Source organism: Ranitomeya imitator, chromosome 1 (genome assembly GCF_032444005.1).
Source record: "Ranitomeya imitator isolate aRanImi1 chromosome 1, aRanImi1.pri, whole genome shotgun sequence".
Classification (NCBI taxonomy): Eukaryota; Metazoa; Chordata; class Amphibia; order Anura; family Dendrobatidae; genus Ranitomeya; species Ranitomeya imitator.
In genome coordinates, this window is record NC_091282.1 from 73,744,428 (window position 1) to 73,767,784 (window position 23,357).

Here is a 23,357-nt window from a genome sequence, read left to right on the forward strand (position 1 = left end):
CTTTTAACCCTTATAACTCCCTAACAAAAAAAAATTTTGGTTCCAAAATTGTGCTGATGTAAAGTAGACATGTGGGAAATGTTACTTATTAAGTATTTTGTGTGACATATCTCTGTGATTTAATTGCATAAAAATTCAAAGTTGGAAAATTGCGAAATTTTCATAATTTTCGCCAAATTTCCGTTTTTTTCACAAATAAACGCAGGTACTATCAAATAATTTTTACCATTGTCATGAAGTACAATATGTCACGAGAAAACAATGTCAGAATCACCAGGATCCATTGAAGCGTTCCAGAGTTATAACCTCATAAAGGGACAGTGGTCAGAATTGTAAAAATTGGCCCGGTCATTAACGTGCAAACCACCCTTGGGGGTAAAGGGGTTAATAACATTAATAACCCGTTTATTAAGCACATTCGTTTCTATACTAGATTCGTGGATGACATCATGATAATATGGGATGGTACTGAAACAGAATTTAATAACTTCGTTGAACATTTGAATATTTCGAATGATTTCAATATGAAATTTACTTCGTGTTTTGGATATGATAACCTTGAATATCTAGATGTTAAAATAGAAATCGTTGAGGGAGACATATTGACCAAGGTGTTTAGAAAAGAAACAGCAACTAATAATATCCTGCATTTTGAGAGCGCTCACCCGCTCCATACAAAAAAGGGTTTGCCTTATAGTCAGATGGTGAGATTGCGAAAAATTAATAATAATAATAAGATATTTAATGAGCAAATTAATGAATTAAAATCTCGTTTAGTTATGCGAGGTTACCCTATAAAAATATTACAGGAAGCTGAAACCCGAATTAGCAAATGTACTCAACAAAATTTCTTACAAAGAAAAAGAAATAATAAATCTCGGTCAGATAATGAAGATATTAATAGTTTTTCTTTTTGTTTTAGACATAGCAATTTGGACAAAGTAATTCATGCCTCAGTCCGTAAAAACTGGCACATTCTGCAGACAGATAAAGACCTGGCTTCTTTTAATAAATATACCCCAAGATTTACATATAGACGTGCTCACAACCTGTCAGATTTATTAGTGCATAATAGAATTACCGCACCCAGTAAAACTTGGCTCACTTATACTCCTCCAGCCGGCAATCATAAATGCGGCAGCTGTAGATTTTGCAGCTTACATGTTACTAATAATCCACTGCAGATAGGTTCTATCACTCATGTCGTGACAGATTTTATCTCTTGTAAAAGCAAGTTTGTGATTTATGTTTTGTTTTGCCCGTGCCGATATTTCTACATAGGCAAGACAATCAGACCGTTGATTGTGCGTTTTAAAGAGCATTATAACTCTATTATGTCAGGAAAAGGGTGCTTAAGATTAATTCAGCACGTTAGAGAAAAACATAACGCTAACCCAGACTCACTTTGCTTTGCCGGCATTGAAATAGTCCCATACCCGCAAAAGGGAGGAGATCAAAATAGGATTCTATTACAAAAAGAAGCCAAATGGATCCTTAATGCAAATGCACAAGGTCCTATTGGTCTAAATGACCGTCTTGATATGTCTGTATTCTTGTAAATTCCTGATAGGCAATAGTCTTGGTTAGTGTTATAATTGATATTCCGGATGATTCTCGTAAATAACACTATGATTATTAGATTAATATATTCTTCAGATATGTCAGTCTGCAATGTAGATTATTTATATGTATTATTTATATGCATTATCACTTTCACAGTTTGTGCACATTGATTAGTTTATTCAGATCACGTTCTTTATTATACGTCAGATATCCTTTAAAAGGAAATGACGTGTTGTAATCTACTATCCGGACCCGTCGAAGCACCTGTGTGTGCGAAACGGCCGTCGTCCGAGCTCCTATACCGCACCCTCGTATATACCTGATGTCCTGATGGATGTAACTTGCATTTTTCTCCAATAAAGACCACAATCTTCACAGTTATCCTGGGGTGAGTGCCGCATATTTTCTTCTTCTCTGCTGTTGATAAAAAAAAGATACAAATGAGGTATCGCTGTAATCGTACTGACCCGAAGAATAAAGCTGCTTTATCCATTTTACCAAATTGTGGAATGGTATAAGCACCCCCCAAAAGAAATTCATAGAATAGCTGGTTTTTGGTCATTCTGCCTCACAAAAATCGGAATAAAAAGCGATCAAAAAATGTCACGTGCCAATAAAAACGACAACTCGTCCCGCAAAAAACAAGACCTCACATGACTCTGGACCAAAATATGGAAAAATTATAGCTCTCAAAATATGGAGATGCAAAAGCTATTTTTTGCAATAAAAAGCATCTTTTAGCATGTGACAGCTGCCAATCACAAAATCTGCTAAAAAACCCGCTATAAATAGTAATTCAACCCCCCCTTCATGACCCCTTAGTTAGGAAAAATAATAAAATGAAAAAAAATTATTTCTTTCCATTTTCCCATTAGGGCTAGGGTTGGGGCTAAAGTTAGGGTTAGGGTTTGGATTACATTTATGGTTGGGATTAGGGTTAGGTGTCAGGGTTAGGGGAATGGTTAGGGTTATGGTTGGGATTAGGGTTAGGGGTGTGTTGGAGTTATGGGTGTGGGTAGGGTTGGGGGTGTGGTTAGGGTTAGGGGTGTGGTTAGGGATAGAGTTGGGATTAGGGTTAAGGGTGTGTTTGGGTTAGGGTTTCAGTTAGAATTTGGGGGCTTCCACTGTTTAGGCACATCAGGGCTCTCCAAATGCGACATGGCGTCCGATCTCAATTCCAGCCAATTCTGCGTTGAAAAAGTAAAACAGTGCTCCTTCCCTTCCGAGCTCTCCCGTGCGCCCAAACAGGGGTTTACCCTAACATATGGGGTATCAGCGTACTCAGGACAAATTGGAAAACAACTATTGGGGTCCAATTTCTCTTATTACCCTTGGGAAAATAAAAAATTGGGGTGCTAAAAACACATTTTTGTGGGAAAAAAATTATTTTTTATTTTCACATCTCTGCGTTATAAACTGTAGTGGAACACCTGGGGGTTCAAAGTTCTCACAACACATCTAGATAAGTTCCTTGTGGGGTCTAGTTTCCAATATGGGGTCACTTGTGGGGGGTTTCTACTGTTTAGGTACATTAGGGGCTCTGCAAACACAATGTGACGCCTGCAGACCATTCCATCTAAGTCTGCATTCCAAATGGCGCTCCTTCCCTTCCGAGCTCTGCCATGCGCCCAAACAGTGGGTCCCCCCCACATATGGGGTATCAGCGTACTCAGGACAAATTGGACAACAACTTTGGAGTTCCAATTTCTCCTGCTACCCATGGAAAAATACAAAACTGGGGGCTACAAAATATTTTTTGTGAAAAAAAAAGAATTTTTATTTTCACGTCTCTGCATTATAAACTGTAGTGAAAAACTTGGTGGTTCAAAGCTCTCACAACACATGTAGATAAGTTCCTTAGGTGGTCTGCTTTCCAAAATGGTGTCACTTGTGGGGGGTTTCCATGTTTAGGCACATCAGGAGCTCTCCAAACGCAACATGGCGTCCCATCTCAATTCCAGTCAATTTTGCATTGAAAAGTCAAACGGCGCTCCTTCCCTGCCATGCGCCCAAACAGTGGTTTACCCCCACATATGGGGTATCGGCGTACTCAGGACAAAATTGCACAAGTTTTGGGGTCCATTTTCTCTTGTTACCCTTGGTAAAATAAAACAGCTGAAGTAAATATTTTGTGAAAAAAAGTTAAATGTTCGTTTTTTTTTTTTAAAACATTCCACAAATTCCTGTGAAACACCTGAAGGGTTAATAAACTTCTTGAATGTGGTTTTGAGCACCTTGAGGGGTGCAGTTTTTAGAATGGTGTCACACTTAGTTATTTTCTATCATATAGACCCCTCAAAATGACTTCAAATGTGGTCCCTAAAAAAAAGGGTGTTGTAAAAATGAGAAATTGCTGGTCAACTTTTAACCCTTATAACTCCCTAACAAAAAAAATTTGTTTCCAAAATTTTGTTGATGTAAAGTAGATATGTGGGAAATGTTACTTATTAAGTATTTTGCATGACATATCTCTGTGATTAAAGGACATAAAAATTCAAAGTTGGAAAATTGCTAAATTTTCACCAAATTTCTGTTTTTTTTTCCACAAATAAACGCAGGTAATATCAAAGAAATTTTACTACTATCATGAAGTACAATATGTCACGAGAAAACTCTCAGAATCATCAGGATCCGTTGAAGAGTTCCAGAGTTAAACCTTCATAAAGGGACAGTGGTCAGAATTGTAAAAATTGGCCCGGTCATTAAAGTGCAAACCACCCTTTGGGGTTAAGGGGTTAATCTGCCTGTAACCTCCATGTCGCCTCTTCTGATTAGTAAGTCCTCACGATGTCATGTGTTCTTCTAAAAACAATGTAATGCCACAGGGCCTATTTATGAAAAGAAACGCCGGGAATGTTGGAGATCTGGCCTGGCAACAAAGGACAATTGTTGTGGACACTGACCAGGGTCCTACAAATCTTTTTGCTCAAGTGTATTCAGTCATTTAACTACTGTAGACTACAAGATATCAGGGGACGGTCGGGAAACCCAACACAGACGTAAAGGTACCGTCACACTCAGCAACTTTGCAAAGAGAACGACAACAATCCGTGACGTTTCAGCGTCCTGGATAGCAATCTCGTTGTGTTTGACATGCAGCAGCGATCTGGATCCCGCTGTGCCATCGCTGGTCGGAGCTAGAAGTCCAGAACTTTATTTTGTCGCCAGGTCGGCGTGTATCGTCATGTTTGACATCAAAAGCAACGACGCCAGCAACGAGCATAGGGCCCCTAGATGTTTGTCGGATCGGTACACTCTGGCTGTTTGACATGGAGCCAACAACCAGCGAGAACGAGAAGTGAGTCGCCGTTACGTCACTGGATCGCTCCTGCATCGTTCTGTAGTTGCTGTGTTTGATGTCTCTACAGCGACCTAAACAGCGACGCTCCAGCGATCTAGTTTAGGTCGGCTCGTTGTCTACATCGCTGCAGCGTCGCTGAGTGTGACGGTACCTTTAGACAGTTGTCCCACCAAAATTTATTGTTTTGGATGACTAATGTATAAGATGGCCTTCTCACCAGATACTGTACAATAATCTGAAAAGTGACTTCCCCGCACCTCTATAATAAGAGCTCAACTACTCTGTTTGGCAATAAAACAAAAAAAAAAAAAAAAGAGCCGGGGTATAAGTAAGGTCCTGGATGGCAGATCTGTGTCACCGAGGCAATATCTAACAAGCTTGTTGAATGTTTCTAATAACAGCCAGCAGAATTGTAAATGCAGCTCTGGAATATAAAACAGCCTGAAAATCACTATAAAATAATTTAATCTATTTATAAAGCGGCTCGGTGTCTCTGTAGATTAATTCTAGGAGAAACTGGAATAGTATTGCATTTAGATTACTACAATCAAAAATATATAGAAAATACCCAGAAATGTGTAATTTGGGCTTTGCACTTGTCTAAATTCTATCCAGCCATTACTTTAATACCAGTTTCTCTCTGGATGAGTAGCTGTACCTTTCGGGGTGTATCGGGGATTGAGGACTGCGGGTAAAACAAAACGAACAGCCCCATCTGCTTCGACTTGTAGCTCTTGAACAAAGCTCAAGGTCACTTCTGCTTCCTGGCCGGGCAGTAGATTCCCCACATTGCAGCTGAAGATGTCACCAGAACTCTCATCTTCTTCCAGAAGAAAAGCCTGGTGGCCCTGGCTGATGGCCTCATCGTACGTTTTGTGAGCCTGAGGATTATAAACAAACCAGTGTCTAAGAGTTAATAATACTGCAATCCAGAGATACTTATAAGATATAATAGAGGATTTCTTCCAAAAACAGAGCTACATATGTCTACAAGTTGTCCTCTCGGGATTTCTATCAATTAAGCAGAGTGGAGAGAGTCTACAAAGAGTGACTCTTGCTCTGGAGGACCCAACACATCTGAGCCCATTGAATTGAATGAGAATAGTGTAGGACCTTAGTTTCCCTGCGGGGGCATTGCAGGGAGACCAGTTCCATTTTCTGTGTTAAAAGCAAAGTCCTCAGTGAGAAAACAAAAATTAATATTTAATAAAAGCCTAAAATTTGTCTAATAGGAAAGTAATGGCTGTGGTTTTAGTTAAAAGGGATCTGTCAGCTTAAAAGATGGCTGGACCGAGCTGCACGGGAGATTAGTCAGACAGGAGGGTCCCCAGCAGCTTCCTCCTGCCCTCTGCCAGTGACTGACAGGTCTCTCACTGCATGCATGTACAGGTAGAGACCTGTCACTCATGGGGAGAAGGCATAGAGATTAGTAATGAGTGAGTGTACTTGTTACTCAAGTTTTCCCGAGCACGCTCCGGTGACCTCCGAGTATTTATGACTGCTCGGAGATTAAGTTTTGATCGCGGCAGCTGAATGATTTACAGCTATTAGCCAGGTTGAGTACATGTGGGAATTGTCTGGTTGCTAGGGAATCCCCACATGTAATCAAGCTGGCTAGTAGCTGTAAATCATTCAGCTGCTGCTAGGAAAACTAAATCTCCGAGCAGTCATAAATACTCGGAGGACACCCAAGCGTGCTCGGGAAAACCCGAGCAACGAGTACACTCACTCATCACTAATGTCTGACTAGTCTTTCTGGGCTCGGTCCCTGGCTGCTTTTAACATTTAATTTTTTTTTTTGAGACGCTACAGTGTTTCAGAGTTAAACAGTGCTGGCTGAACTGACACTGCCAGTTCTTAATACATGCTGGATGTGGATCGGGCAGCATGCATCAGCTGTCAGGTTCCCCTTCATAACCATCATCACTAGTGATGAGCAAGTGTACTTGTTGCTCGGGTGACCTCCGAGTATTTGTTATTGCTCGGAGATATAGTTTTCATCTCCTCAGTTGCATAATTTACGGCTTCCAGATATGCTGAATACATGTGAGGAATGCCTGTTAGGGAATTCCCAGATGTATTCAGCGTATCTGGAAGCCGTAAATCATACAACTGAGGCGATGAAAACTATATCTCCGAGCAATAACAAATACTCGGAGGTCACCCGAGCGTGCTCGGGAAAACCTGAGCACTGAGTACACTCGCTCATCACATACACATTTTTATTTTTAGAAGTCATAAAATGGCATTTCTCAAAAGCAACCGCAAGACCTTCTAAAGTTGCCACAAAAGATTGGATTGATCGTTCACCCATTTTTTCCTGAGTCCCCTACAAAAAGCCCCATTAAATTATATAGGTAAGACTCCATTTGTCTGATCCTTGTTCCTCTCAATGGAGGGGAGTAGGACCTACTAGACCGTTCAGGTTAGATGGGCAGCTAAACTCACTACAACAGCCAGTAGACTATGGTTTATAAAAAATGGTGGCCTGGAGGACGTCACTTGTGGTGAAGCACAGCTAGAAGGGGAAGTATTTGCACCCGGCATATAATGTCTGAGAGGGCATAAACGTTTTTCTGCCACATAAGACTACACCACTGTTCATGGCATTTGGTAGATTATTTTATTGGCGTCTAGGACTTTTAAGGGGAATTCCGGCTCCATCCCATTTTACGTTGCATCTAGGACCAAATATTTTGTCATGGATCATTGAAAATTACCTCTTCCTTCTCCTGGAGGTCGGCTACTATGGTCTTCCCCTCCACTGTGGCCTCAAAGCTGTAGACAGCAGAGTCTTCATCCATGGGGAACACAAAGACCGCCTCCACCGCCTTCTCCTCCTCATTCTTGTACTTGAGTGTTGCAGACACATCAGCCACAAAGCCTTTCACCTGGACGCCCACCGAGATCCCCTTCAGAGGAACTGAATGACATAGAGAATATTAATTTTTCCTATACAAGTCATGAACCTTTCAGAAGTGGATATCCTAATACTTCACGCTTTAGGGTGAACATATTCCAACAGGCCTCGCTAGTTCAGTATATGTACAAAGCTTGATCTGGAAATCTACTGTCTAAAAAGTAATTTACTTTTCACCAGACACCATATGGTCATTATATATCAGAAATACTAACCGGAGACCTAAGGGAGTGTCTGTCCAAAAAGATTGCAACCCTCCAAAAATCAGAGGCATAAGTAAAAAAGGCTAGGTTAAAAGAGTATTCCCATCTCCAAGATCCTATCTCGATTAGAAATGGTGTACTGTTCTTCTGATTAGGTTTATCGCTTACCCCATGTGCAGGCATTGCAGTAGCTTAGATATCAATGGGTACAACCAGTCATATAGTGAGTTAGTTGTTAGTGGTAATGACTAGTGATGAGCTAGTGTACTCATTGTCCGGGTTTTCCCGAGCATGCTTGGGCGATCTAGTGTTTGTTAGGCTAGGGTCACATTGCGTTAGCGCAATCCGCTAGCGCTAAACGGATTGCACTAACGCAATGTTTTCTATGGGGCTGCGGTCGGGGTCGCGGTAACGTCCCCGCTCTCGCAGATCCCCGATCTGCGAGAGCGGGGAACGGACCGCGGGCGCGCCTCGGACGCTGCAAGCAGCGTCCGCGGCGCGCCAGGAATCACCGGCGCGTCGCTAGCGCGTGCCGAACATGGCACGCGCTAGTGAAGCGCGTTCCCATTAGCGTGAATGGGCGCGTTAACGGCCGCGTTGCACGGCGTTAATTTCGCCGTGCAACGCTGTCCCATAACGCAATGGGAACCCAGCCTTAGTGCTCGGAGATTTAGTTTTCGTCGCCTCAGCTGAATGATTTACGGCTGCTGGATAGCCTGAACACTTGTGGGAATTTCTAACAAACAGGCATTCATCACATGTATTCAGCCTGTCTACCAGCCATAAATCATGCAGCTGCGGCAACGAACACTAAATCTAAGAGCACTAACAAATACTCGGGAAAACCCGAGCAACGAGTACACTCGCTCATCACTAGTCATTACCACTATCAACTTTAATGCAACCAACCCCATGGAGCATGAACGTTTACCAGCTCAATATGAAACTTAAAGGGGTTCTCTGGTCTTCTAATAAACGTCAGCAGTCAGGATTCTCTGATATGACAAACGACAGTGAGCCATAATTTGACCATAAGAGTGCGTTTTACATATTTCTTCAAACATTCTGACTAGACATGCTCAATATCGCTCAATGCACTTGTACTATTAGACTGCACAACCCCTTTAAAGGGAATCTGTCAGCATGAGACTGATTCCAGCGATGTGTCACTTACTGGACTGCTTAGTGCAGTTTTGGTACAATCCCTGTTTTCTCTGCTGCCGATCTAGCAGAGCGCTAAATGCTGAGCTCTGTATAACCCTGCCCACACCACCGATTGGCAGGGTTATACAATCGCCCCTTGTTCTGTGGATTGGAATGTCAGAAAATCCTTTGGCCTAATTTTCAGATTTATTGTCGCCTTTGTGAAACTTTAAAACAATGACAGTGGCAAACTAGTAAAAGTTTATATCAGCTGGGACCCGATATACCAAGTATTGGTCACACAGACTTACTGGGCAGTTTTTCTGGAGTTAGGAGGCCACAACAGTTCTTGATCTCAGAAGACATGGTCCCAGCGGATCTAGGAGAGACAATGGATTCATTTGCTTCAATAGACTGATTATTTCTGTGATAATAACACCGATATGAAGGGGTGAAAATTCACATCAAAGCCTCAGCAGAATCCACATTTAAGGGGGTTGTCCACTACTCAGACAACACCTTTTAAAGTCCTATGTTTCTCTCCAATAAAATAATAGCACTTATAGTGACTTCTGCTGCGAGCGCAGTTCTGGTGGGGTCATCACTGGCTCTCCTGGGGCTCATGTGACATTGCCATTTGTCCCTGTGGCCAAACAATGCTGGCTTCACTCTCCCCTACTTCCAAATCAAGACATCCAGAGGAAGTGAGACGGCAGGCGCAGCTTGACATTACATCCGTGGGACAAGAGAGTGAAACCATAACCCATTGGCCTCATTGATCGCATAACATAATGTCATGCAAGCCCAGGGAGAGCCGGCGCTGACTCCACCAGAACGGCGCTGGCCTGTGAGTATAAGGCCGGCGTCACACACAGCGTATGAAAATTTCATATGAAAGAGTTCATATGAGGACAACCAGCAGAGGGCGCCTCTTATGAACTCGAGCCAGGGAGCTTTCTAGGAAAGTTCCCACGATCTAGGAACAGCCAGCAGAGGGCGCCTCACCGCAAATGAAGGTAAATATAGGTCATTGACCTACTTTACCTTCATTCTCTGAGATTTTGCAGACATGAGCAGCTGCATTAGCGGAGCTCGTGGCTGCAAAATATTTTAACCCCTTCAGATGGATTTACATCGTTGGACGTGACAGATCCTCGGAAGGTATGTATATTGTTGGTTTATTATTTTGACTTTGTTCCAGATCGAGGATCTGGAACAAATTAATTAATTTTTAATAATGTGTGTGTGTGTGTGTGTGTGTGTGTGTGTGTGTGTGTGTGTGTGTGTGTGTGTGTGTGTGTGTGTGTGTGTGTGTGTTTTTTTTAACCCTTTACTAGTATTGGATTAATAATGGATAGGTGTCATAATTGACGCCTCTCCATTATTAGGCTTAATGTCACCTTACAATAGCAAGGTGGCATTAACCCTTCATTACCCCATATCCCACCGCTACACGGGAATGGGAAGAGAGTGGCCAAGTGCCAGAATAGGCGCATCTTCCAGATGTGCCTGTTCTGGGGTGGCTGGGGGCAGATGTTTTTAGCCAGGGGGGGGGGGGGGGCCAATAACCATGGACCCTCTCCAGGCTATTAATATCTGCCCTCAGTCACTGGCTCTACTACTCTGGTGGAGAAAATTGCACGGGAGCCCACGCCAATTTTTTCCGCCATTTAACCCTTTAATTTACTAGCTAGAACGGCCAAATTTTGCACATACACACTACTGACATTAGTAGTGTGGAATCTGCAAAAAAAATGGGGATATGAGATGGTTTACTGTATGTAAACCAGGTCTCATATGTCGGGTTTAGGAAGGAGAAAGCAAAAGCCGGCAATTGAATTACCGGCTTTCTGCTATATCGCGCTGGATGAAGTAATAATATATATACATATATGTGTCTCAATGACATTATATATATATATATATATATATATATATACCTATTCTATGTGTACACATTTATTCTACCTATTCTACTGTAAGCTGTCAGTGTGATTTTACTGTACACCGCACAGAATTGCCGGCTTTTCTCGCTAACAGCGCTGAGTATTCCTCGCAAGTCACACTGCTGGTCTGTGTGTAATCCGTATTTTTGGGGCTACCATAGACTTTCATTGATGTTTTATTTGCGCAATACGGTGACAAACGCAGCATGCTGCGATTTTCTACGGCCGTAGAAAGCCGCATAATACTGATCAGTTTAATACGGCAGATAGGAGCAGGGGCATAGAGAATAATTGTGCCGTATGTTTTGCGAGTTTTACGGACGTAGTTTCTGCGCTCTTACGTCCGTAAAACTCGCAAGTGTGATGCCGGCCTAAGTGTTATTTTACTGGAGGGATTCAGAAGAGGTTGTCCGAGTAGTGGTTAATCCCTTTAAACACATGCGGGGAGATTTACTAAGTAAAGCATGGCTCATCCTGCATTGCATCACAAAGTATTAAAGTCTATAGCAGAGTACAGGAATCATTACCTACATAGCATATTCTTTGTGGCACTTTGTGGCATTTTTAGGCTGTGTCCAGATGGAGCTTTTTGCAGTGAAACCACTCAAAAAAAACAAAAAACAAAGAAAAGCCACAAAAATATCCGCTTGAAAGACACCCTATTCATTTAAATGTTAATCCTCTTAAGGGTATGTGCACACGTCAGGATTTCTTCCGGATTTTTCTCTTTTTTCGCTATAAAAAAAAAAGCTTAAAATCCGCATACATATGCATCCTATCATTTAGAATGCATTCCGCAATTTTTGTGCATATGTAAAAAAAAAAAAAAAAAATGCATCGTGGAAAAAAAACGCAGCATGTTCATTATTTTGCGGATTTTTTTTTGCGGATTTTCCACTATATTGCATCCCAGAACCTCTGGGAAAAAAAACATGCAAAAAACACGTGAAATACGCGAAAAATCCGCATGCGGATTTCTTGCAGAAAATGTCCAGTTTTAGTTAAGGAAATTTCTGCAAGAAATCCGGACATCTGCCCATACCCTTACTGTTCATAACTAGAGTTTTTTGTGTTTGTTTTTTTAACTGATGGAAGCCATTGCAAACTAGGCACTGTCCAATCAAAAGTCTGCAACTAAAACACTTCAGGGAAAAAAAAAAAAACCAACAACCTCAAACTGCATCAGAAACTCTAGGCTAAGTTCACACGTTGCGTTTTTGATGCATCTTTTAAATGCAAAATTTTAAGCTGCTTACAAAAAGCAGGTTTTGCATATTGATATAGCTTAGTGCCCCCCCCCCCCCCAAAAAAAAAAAAAAAATCATAATGCAACAAGGTTTTTGCACCAAAAACGCAGCAAAGCCTGATACCTGCGTTTTTGCACCTACCCATTGTTTCCTATGGGTGAAAAAAAAAAACTGAATGAAGTGACATGCTGCAGTTTTCAAAATCAGTTAGGAAAATAAAACCAATGTGTGTGCACGTATGAGATTTCTGAAATCTCATAGACTTAGAATTTGAAAAAAAATTGCAATGTGTGTGAACATAGCCTTATTTATAAAGCTATATGCAATTTTTTTTTTTTTTACAAGTTTTGACAGAGGAAACTGAACAGGATTTGGAGAGTTTCCACTAAGTTTCTGCACCTAAAACTGCAAGAAGACTCCAGAGCGAAACGGCCGTCGTTTCCTCGGTTGTACCTGGCCGCTCTCACACGCTCTCCTCTCCCACAGAGATGGTTGTAAGGATGTTTTCAAATAAAGAAAAACTTATGGACATTGGTGAGTGCCGCTAGCTTTCTTTTTCACAATAATCCCTCAGGTCTGTTGGTTAGAGACATCTCAGCTCACTAGCTCAGAGAGAAGTGAATATTAGAGCTAAAGCTGTCAGGAAAGGAAACTGGTGAAAATTGTAGGATACAATTCATACAGTGGCCAGATATAGTGTTATCCTTCATGTACACACAGGATAGCTTATTCTGAAAGGTCACCTGAAATTGCAAATGCTTTAAAGGGAATATGTCAGCAGTTTTTTCTATATGATCCCTGAGCAGCATGATTTAGAGACAGAGACCCTGTTTCCAGCGATGTGTCACTTAATGGTCTGTGTTTTGCAGTTTCAATACAATCAGTGTTTCATCTCCGGGAGATTATCACTACAGGACAACTGGCCTCATGCCTCCTAGTCCAACCCCACCTCTGATTAACAGCTGTCAATGCACAGTGTACAGGGAAAGCAGCCAATCAGTGGTGTGGGCGGGGTTATACAGGGTTCAGCATTCAGAGCTCTGCAGCAGAGAAAACTAATTGTATCACTGCTGCCCCAGTAAACAGTGATTCATCAGAGAGTTTTTGTCCTGATCTCATGCCTCTGTCAGATTACATAGCAAAAACCTGCTGACATATTCCCCTTAAGCCTGGCTCATTTTATGCCAGTCATAGCCGAGGTATCTGGAGAATTTTGAGCCAATTCCATTTAGAGGTAAGAAGTGTTGATTTTCTTTAACCTCTCTCATATACAAAAAATGTAAATTCACATTCCTTATGAACAAGTATAGATTTGCCCTTAAAGTCATGCCAGCTTAACCTTGTTTACTTAAAGGGATTGTCCACATTATGTATAAATGTGTTGGGAAAGGGAAGGAGGCCAATGTACTAATATACAGCCAGGACTTGTGCAGGTGAAGGCTTGTAAGCAGAGGCGTAGCTAGGGTTTCAGCTTAGGGGGGGCAAAAAATCTGAGTGGGCCCCTAACCAGGTACCCCTGACTACAGCTATGTGGTGCACCCTAATTGTGAGCATAGGGGAACATTAGCAGATGACGGCACTGTGACTGAAAATACATCTATATACAAAAACAAACACTGATATTCCTATATGGAGACCATATATTAGTAGATACCAGTCCTGCAGCCCATATAAGAGATCACAGCACAGTTACAGATAATGTCTTACCACTGACGTTCTTTCTGATGGAATCGTTCACTTTTCTCGTCTTTTCCATCTGGCCCAGACTGACATGACAACTTCTCCACCCAGGACTCGTCTGCAGAAGTTATGACGACACATCAGACTTCTCACATTTCCAGCCCCGTCCCCATCTATCCCCAACCTGCACAAACTCCTCATCCTGCTGATACCCCAATACTGAGCCGCTGCTGCCGTGTGTGTCCTACAGCACCTGCTGTGTGGTACAATAATGGTGCCGCCCCACATAGTAATGCCACCACTGGGCCCCTTACATAGTAATAATGACTCCTTTGTGCTCTAGATAATAAAATTCACCCCTAGAAAACATTAATGCCCTGTGCTAGTGCCCTCCACATTTTGTCCCTAAAAAGTAATAATACCACATATGAAATTTTGATGGTCTCAGTGCCCCTATAACAATATTGTTTAAGTGCCCACTTAACATTTAATAATGTCCCCTTAGTAGCCTCCATGTAGAGCTTGACTATACACAGTATGGTGGGCCCACACCTTTCCTATACACAGTATAATGCCCCCAGAGCTCCCCTATACACAATATGATGATCCCACAGCTCCCCTATATATAGTATGATGTCCCCACTGCTCCCCTATACACAGTATGATGAACCTATAGCTCCCGTACATACAGTATGATGGCCATTAGAGTTCCCCTATGCATAGAATGATGTCCCATTGGTCCCCCAAAACACAGTATAAGGCCGGCCTCACACTAGCGTGTTTTACGGACGTAAGAGAGGTGCTGAAAATACAGATTGCATACGGTACAATGCTTCTCTATGCCCCAGCTCCTATCAGCCGTATTTTACTGATCCGTATTATACGGTCTTCTACGTCCGTAGAAAATTGCAGCATGCTGCGTTTGTCACCGTATTGCGCAAAAAATATACGCCAATGAAAGTCTATGGGGGCCAGAAAAATACGAATTACACACGGACCATCAGTGTGACTTGCGAGAAATACGCAGCGGTGTTCTATAGAAAAGCCGGCAATTCAGTGCGGTGTACAGTAAAAATCACACTGACAGGTTAGAATAGAATAGCTAAAATAAATGTCTACACAATATAAAATATATATATATATATCAGTGAGACACATATGTATACTAGATGGTGGCCCGATTCTAACAACGCATCGGGTATTCTAGAATATGCATGTCCACCTGGTATATTGCACAGCCCACGTAGTATATTCCCCAGCGAGGTAGTATACAGCACAGAGCCACGTAGTATATTGCCCAGCCACGTAGTATATTGCCCAGCCACGTAGTATATTGCACAGCCACGTAGTATATTGCACAGCCACGTAGTATATTGCACAGCCACGTAGTATATTGCACAGCCACGTAGTATAGAGACTTAAAAAAATAAACAAACATATACTCACCTTCCGAAGGCCCGTTGAAGTCCTGCTATACTTACCATCCACCGCCTTTCCCGCTCCTCCCGACGCTACCGGGACCGCTCCATTGCAAGCTGCAGCTTCCGGTCCCAGGGCTGGTATGAGCAGGACCTTGTCACACACCAGCCCTGGGACTGGAAGCTGCCGCTTGCAATGGAGCGGTCCCGGTAGCGTCGCGAGGAGCGGGAAAGGCGGCGGAGGGTGAGTATAGCAGGTTTTTTTTAAAATCATGTTTAACATGACATTTTTACTATTGATGCTGCATAGGCAGCATCAATAGTAAATAGTTGGGGACACACAGGGTTAATAGCAGCTGTAACGGAGTGCGTTAAACCACGGGCCGTTACCGCTGCCATTAACCCTGTGTGAGCAGTGAGTGGAGGGGATTATGGAGCGGGCGCCGGGCAGTTACTGCAGGGGAGTAGGGGAGGGACTAATCGGACTGTGCCCATCGCTGATTGTCATGGCTGCCGCGACCAATCAGCGAATGAATAACCGTGACAGAAGGACAGACAGACAGACGGAAGTGACCCTTAGACAATTATATAGTAGATATATTAAGATTTCATACAGTGCTAGATATCTTAAAAGCCGGTAATTCAATTGGCGGCTTTTCCTATCTCCTTCCCAAACCCGACATGATATGAGACATGGTTTACATACAGTAAAACATCTCATATCCCTTTTTTTTGCATATTCCACACTATTGTTAGTAGTGTGTATGTGCAAAATTTGGGCGCTCTAGCTATTAAATTAAAGGGTTAAATAGCGGAAAAAATTGGCGTGGGCTCCCGCGCAATTTCCCCCGCCAGAATGGTAAAGCCAGTGACTGAGGGCAGATATTAATAGCCTGGAGAGGGTCCATGGTTATTGCCACCCCCCCCCCCCCCCGGCTAAAAACATCTGCCCCCAGCCACCCCAGAAAAGGCACATCTGGAAGATGCGCCTATTCTGGCACTTGGCCACTCTCTTCCCATTCCCGTGTAGCAGTGGGATATGGGGTAATGAAGGGTTAATGTCACCTTGCTATTGTAAGGTGACATTAAGCCAGATTAATAATGGAGAGGCGTCAATTATGACACCTATCCATTATTAATCCAATAGTATGAAATGGTTAAAAAAATACACACACACACACACACACACTATTACAAAGTCTTTTAATGAAATAAATACACAGGTTTTTGTAATATTTTATTATACTGGTAATCCACCTGAAGACCCTCGTTCTGTAAAAAAGGTAAAATAAAAAAACAACAATATCCCATACCTTCCGTCGTTCTGTCACGTCCAACGATGTAAATCCATCTGAAGGGGTTAACTAATTTTACAAGCAGAAGCCTGCTAATGCAGCTGTACTCCTGCCTGTAAAACCCCGGGGAATGAATGGAATGTAGGTAAATGACCTGTAGTTACCTTCAGTTGCGGTGATGCGCCCTCTGCTGGATGTCCTCATATGAACTCGAGCGTGGGAAAATATTCTGAAAAGTTCCCAGGCTCGAGTTCATATGAGGACATCCAGCAGAGGGCGCATCACCGCAACTCGAGGCAACTACAGGTCATTCACCTACATTCAATTAATTCCCCGGGGTTTTACAGGCAGGAGCACAGCTGCATTAGCAGGCTTCTGCTTGTAAAATTAGTTAACCCCTTCAGAAGGATTTACATCGTTGGACGTGACAGAACAACGGAAGGTATGAGATATTGTTGTTTTTTTATTTTACCTTTTTAGAGAACGAGGATCTTCAGGTGGATTACCAGTATAATAAAATATTACAAAAACCTGTGTATTTATTTCATTAAAAGACTTTGTAATAGTGTGTGTGTGTGTGTGTGTGTGTGTGTGTGTGTGTGTGTGTGTGTGTGTGTGTGTGTGTGTGTGTGTGTGTGTGTGTGTGTGTTTTAACCATTTCATACTATTGGATTAATAATGGATAGGTGTCATAATTGACGCCTCTCCATTATTAATCTGGCTTAATGTCACCTTACAGTAGCAAGGTGACATTAACCCTTTATTACCCCATATCCCACCGCTACACGGGAATGGGAAGAGAGTGGCCAAGTGCCAGAATAGGCCTTTTCTGGGGTGGCTGGGGGCAGATGTTTTAGCCGGGGGGGGGGCGCCAATAACCATAGACCCTCTCCAGGCTATAAATATCTGCCCTCAGTCACTGGCTTTACCATTCTGGTGGAGAAAATTGCACGGGAGCCCACGCCAATTTTTTCCCTTTAAATTAATAGCTAGAGCGCCCAAATTTTGCACATACACACTACATTAGTAGTGTGGAAAATGCAAAAAAAAAAAAAAAAAAAAAAAAAAAAAGGGATACGAGATGGTTTACTGTATGTAAACCATGTCCCCTATCATGTCGGGTTTGGGAAGGAGATAGCAAAAGCCGGCAATTGAATTACCGGCTTTTAAGCTATCTAGCGCTGTATGAGATATAGATATATCTATATATATATATATATATACACACACAAATGAAGGCAGCACTCCAACTCCTCTTGAAGGTGAAAAAATGTGACTTTATTGAACCCACATCTCTGTGCCACAGAGATGTGGGTTCAATAAAGTCACATTTTTTCACCTTCAAGAGGAGTTGGAGTGCTGCCTTCATTTGCTTATTTTTGTATACATGTGGGCAGATGAGTGGACCATCTTGCCCAGGAGGCCAGGCACCCACCGGTGAGCATTGTGCTGTTCCAATTTTTATGGTATATATATATATATATATATATACAAAAAATTGGAACACCACAAATCCTTTACTTATCTTCGGGTGCAGAGCCCCTAGACCACCCGTCCACCGGTTGTCTCTAGTCCATACATTTCCAAAAAAGCAGGCAGCACTCCATTTTCTTAAAGATAATATGCAGGATTTATTTAAACCCACATGTCTCTGCGACGTTTCGGCTCTGAATGAGCCTTTCTCAAGCAGTGAGTATTACTTCTTAGTGCATGTATATAGACAATCCCATCATCCCTTAATTACAGCCAATTAAAGTGCAATTTTATAACATGTAATACATATCACCACAAGTTGCATAAAGTGCTAATAGTGTCAGGTGTTCATACATCTAATCATTTCATTTAGTCGACTATTAATAATCTCAGTTGTTTCTGCTTACCCCTGGAGAGACATGCTGTTAATGGAGGATATCGGCGTTCTAAATTGCTTATTGCACATGTCCCAGCGCTTACAGTTACATCATACCCACGTGTTCGATCCAAGGCCAATCAGATACCTGTATGCGGCATCTATAATCGGGCGCATGCGCAGTAGCGCCTATTAACGCCTTATTGGTTGTGGCATGTCTCCCAAAGATCCTACTATCGCCATCATAGTTGTGGAATATCCAAGCGCTTGTGATTACATCACATCCTCATGTTCGGTTCAAGGCAAATCAGATACCTGTGTGCGGCATCTATAATCGGGCGCATGCGCAGTAGCGCCTATTACCGCCATATTGGTTGTGGCATATCTCCTATGGCCATAATGGTTGTGGCATGCCTCTCAGGGTGCCCTATCCATAGTGATCCATTCACTTATCAATAAGATTCAACGGCGCTTGCAGTATATGCTTACTGTTTTTTCTAGCGCCTCAAAATATGACTAATCCGCACCATAGTGTAGATCACACTGCACAGTACCCTTTCATTGCCACACGGACTTTTTTATGCCTAATCCCGCCCTGGCAACCAGAAATGGCCTCATTTCAGACCATCCTCCAGTTACCAAGCAGTGTCTAGAGCGTGCACCAAACCTTTTGTTCTGTCTTCATACACGTTGATACGGTGTGTGATCCGACATACGGCATAAACCACTTCTGTCTCCCAAATAAGCAGACTGTTCTCTGTAGTCTAACTTGTTTATTGGTAAACATGAGCGCGGTAAAACTATAAGAATACAAATGATTTGTATAAGTATTGTGCAAATAGTAACATGACTGCAACTAACAAGGAAAGCATACAGGATGATGCAACTTCTATAATAACTACATACAGCAGGTAACTGAAATCACATTTCCTGTGTACTGGCTGCTATACAGTTAATCACACTCTGTACAAAATTACATAGCAAGAACAGGGATAATGGTCTTACCGGATAATCTTAACCGGAATGGCAAGTAAGTGAGGTAGTTCAACACAGCAGATTAACACGTGTGTCCAGGGAAATACACAGAGAGCAAATGGAGTTTCCCCTTCCCATGATACCTTGGTGAATCCCAGAATGTATACCTCTAAAATTATGTGTACTTTAAAAACAATTTGGTGCTCATGTTTAAACGTGCACTAGACAAGAAAAATGGCATGATCTCACCCAATTGCTGTCTCTCTTCTAGTTATAGATTCTTGTGCTTATTGAGAGCACGGCATGGGACGGAGACCAATTGGATGTTGTCCGTGTGCAGTCCGTGTGCCGTGCAGGAGACAGCGCTACTGTAAGCGCTGTCCCCCCCGCGTGGTGCTGAAGCCGGTAATCATTCTTCTCTCCAGCATCGTTCGCTGGAGAGAAGATATGAAAAATCTTTTTTTTTTTTTTTTTTTGTGTGTTTAAAAAAAAAGATCCCTGTCCCCAACCCCCTCCCACCCCCTGTGCGCCCCCCGCTGTTAATAAAATACTTACCCGGCTCGCTCACTGGCGCTGCTGCCTGTCCTCACCGCAGCTTCTCCTGTATGAGCGGTCACGTGGTGCTGCCCATTACAGTGTTGAATATGCTGCTCCACCCCTATAACTTTTAAGAAAATTAGAGGCTCTGCATTTGGAGGGTGATGTGGTGCTTGCATCCTTCGATGTAGTGTCGCTATATACGTCTTAACCGTGAACAGGGTTTGAAGGCGGTTGAAAGGAAGTTGGATCCATCGAGGTTCACATTGGAAGGTAAAACATTTTTATTGAAAATGCTAGAGATTATTCTGAAACAAAATTACTTTTTGTTCAGTGATGCGTTTTATACGCAAAAGCATGGAACAGCTATGGGGGCTAATATAACCCCCTCGTATGCAAATTTGGTCATGGAAGTCCTGGATGAGGATCTCATCTATGTATCCCACCACTTCCGACATGTCTTGGTGTGGTGGAGGTACATAGATGACGTCTTCCTCCTGTGGACAGGGTCTCAGGATGAGTTGGAAGAATTCCACCAATTTTTGAACAGTTTTGATGACAATTAAATTCACGTTAATTATGTCTAAAAAGGACATTCAAATTCTTGATGTGCCTGTCAGTCTAAAAGAAGGGGAACTTAGTACTACACTATTTGTAAAAACACAGATAGAAACAAACAATCTTTTGTTATTTGATAGTCAACATCCTTGATCTAAGGTGAAGTCCATTCCATTGAGTCAATTACTTAGAGTGAGACGCATTGTTAAAAAAGAAGATGAAATGGGTACAGTGGTGGACTTAATGGTCAAAAAAAATTTCTTGATAGGGGATACCCTAGAAGCCTGTTGGAAGTAACTAAAAACAAGGTATTACAAGAAAATAGGGTAGAACTTATACAGAAGGATGTAAAAGATAAACGCAAAGAAAAACAGACGTGTTCCATTTGTTACCACATATGGAGAAGAAAGTAGGTTGGTAGCAAATGTCATAACAAAACATTGGGGGATGCTGGGAAAGTGTTTGCCTGGCATAAAAGAGTTTGAATTGCCGCCTTTATATTCATACAAAAAGAATAAAAATATTAGGGATTTTTTGGTAAAATCTTATGTAGGCATAAGAAAGACGAGCAGACAATTGTTCCTAACTGGCTCCAGAAAACATGGATGCTTTCCATGTTTAAATTGTGTGAATTGCACCCATATGATCAAGGGTGGAACATTTCAACACCCAACAACGGGAAGGGTGTATGAAATTAAACACTATTTAACATGCAATTCAGACCATGTCATCCATCTCTTGATATGTCCGTGTAACCTGTGGTATGTCGGTGAAACGACCTGTGAGTTCAAGGTTAGAATGAACCAACACCGATATACCATAAGGAAGGGGAGAACTGATCTTCCTGTGCCGAAACACTTTGTGGAATGCAATCATTCCGAAAGAGATTTAAAATGTAAGATTATTGATAGGGTGCCAGTGGATAGGAGGGGGGAGGGGAGAGGGGTGACAGGGAGCAAGTTCTCAAGAAAAGAGAATTAATGTGGATATACAAGTTGAACACCCTCAGGCCTAAATATGGATTTTAAAAATGCATGCAATTATATAGTATACTGTACTTCATCATGAACTGTGTAGTTGATGACCTGGAAGTAAAGAAACCACCGGAGACTAGATGGAGGTGGACATGACTTGGGGATGGGTGGACTGAACTCCTGCAGCCTTTGTTTGTATTGCAGTGTAGATTTTAAACAAGAGTGATGTTGCTTTAAGAGGAAGTTTAGATGTTTGTGCCTGGTGTATTACTGTGAGGAGGGTGGGGCTTATATAGGGGAGGCAACTCTGGCTCTCCCTCTTTCTCTCACACCATGGACAGGAGGAAACATGTATATATATATATATATATATATATATATATATATATATGTAAGAGGCTGCACTTCTTTTCTGTGCATTGCATGCTGCTGTCTGCCGATTCCCCCCTTCCCATTTATGGAGTCTGGTGACCTGCATGTGACCTCATCTCTGCTGCAGTACAGTCTGATGATGCTGGGTGATAACCAGGTTACTCTCACTATCTATATGTGATATATGAGAAAAGGCTCCATCTCTGCGCAGCATGCTTATCATGTATACAGACTTTGAGTACATGTTAGATCCTGGGTCTCCAGGTTATTTTCCTTGCTGCACATATAATCTGTACATGACTTCCAAATCCGTGCTTTATTTCTGGAGATAAGGCAGCCTTTAGTCCTATTATGTTGCATGCTGTCCTGCCTGATATATCCACCCCTTTTTCTGTATATACTTATGGCTGCAGGCAGCTTATCACAAGCCAGAAGCCTGAGTGGATTACCTGGAGTCTTACTATATATATTTTATCAGGTGTCAATAATTATTCGGGGAGTAATTCAGCACATGGCGGGGGCAGTGAGTGGGCACTAATAACTCAGCACATGGCGGGCAGTGAGTGGGCACTAATAACTCAGCACATGGCGGGCAGTGAGTGGGCACTAATAACTCAGCACATGGCGGGCAGTGAGTGGGCACTCCTAGTGTGATGCTGCACCTTGCTCTGGAGAGCACATCATGGGCCCAGTTTTCAGCCCTGTCTCTCGTCTATTGTATGTAGGTAGTGTGACTGACTGGGGACACAGACCTTGCCATTTTCTGCACATACACTTATGGCTGCAGGCAGCTTATACTAGATCTACATATTATATTTTCTTATGATGTATGTGCAGCTGGTGGTTAGAGAGCCTGTCTGTAACTGCTGTAGAGGAGCAGGCGGCTTCTTTATTGTTACAGCATATAACAGCATTGCCCATCATCGAATGTATCTGACCTTATGATGGGACATTTTCCAGGATCAACCTGTAATATACCTTGGTTGTAAACTTACATGGTGTTTTCATCTTCACTTATCCCACATCTTGTGCAGTTAGGGGGGGGGGAGGGGTCCTTGAAGTTGGTTATAAATTGGTCTGGGGGATCCATTGGGATATGGATTCCTCTTTTTGGAATTTAATTTGGTTCTTGATCTGGTGAATGGTAGAGGGGATTTTCAGCAAGGGTTTGTTGAATCCTCAGGAAGTTCAAGTGAACATTGGAACCCTGTGGTTATGGTGCTCCCGAGCTAGTGGGGTAACGGCTGGGAGTAATTGTTGGTACATTTTATGTTCACTTTATGCTTGGTAATCACCAGATCTTATGAGCTTCAAGGACTCCTCCCAGCATGTTAATGTTCTTTATGCTTTGATGTTTTATTGTATGCTGTTTTTAA

General features: G+C 42.3%; 1 protein-coding gene across 3 annotated transcripts in view; it reads right to left on the reverse strand.

Annotated features, from left to right (window-relative positions):
- The window catches only part of LOC138662490 (von Willebrand factor A domain-containing protein 5A-like), a 78,706-nt gene that overhangs the window by 35,877 nt on the left and 19,472 nt on the right, over nt 1-23,357 (reverse strand). For 2 of the 3 annotated variants that reach the window (XM_069748196.1, XM_069748215.1), the window contains exons 2-4: nt 9,442-9,509; nt 7,585-7,787; nt 5,523-5,745 (exon numbers count right to left, since the gene is read on the reverse strand). In XM_069748196.1, coding sequence (XP_069604297.1) covers nt 5,523-5,745; nt 7,585-7,787; nt 9,442-9,496 — 481 coding nt within the window. In that variant the 5' untranslated portion in view covers nt 9,497-9,509. Of the gene's footprint in view, nt 1-5,522; nt 5,746-7,584; nt 7,788-9,441; nt 9,510-19,232; nt 19,366-23,357 lie in introns of all 3 variants that reach the window. The other variant, XM_069748206.1, reaches the window with a different exon arrangement.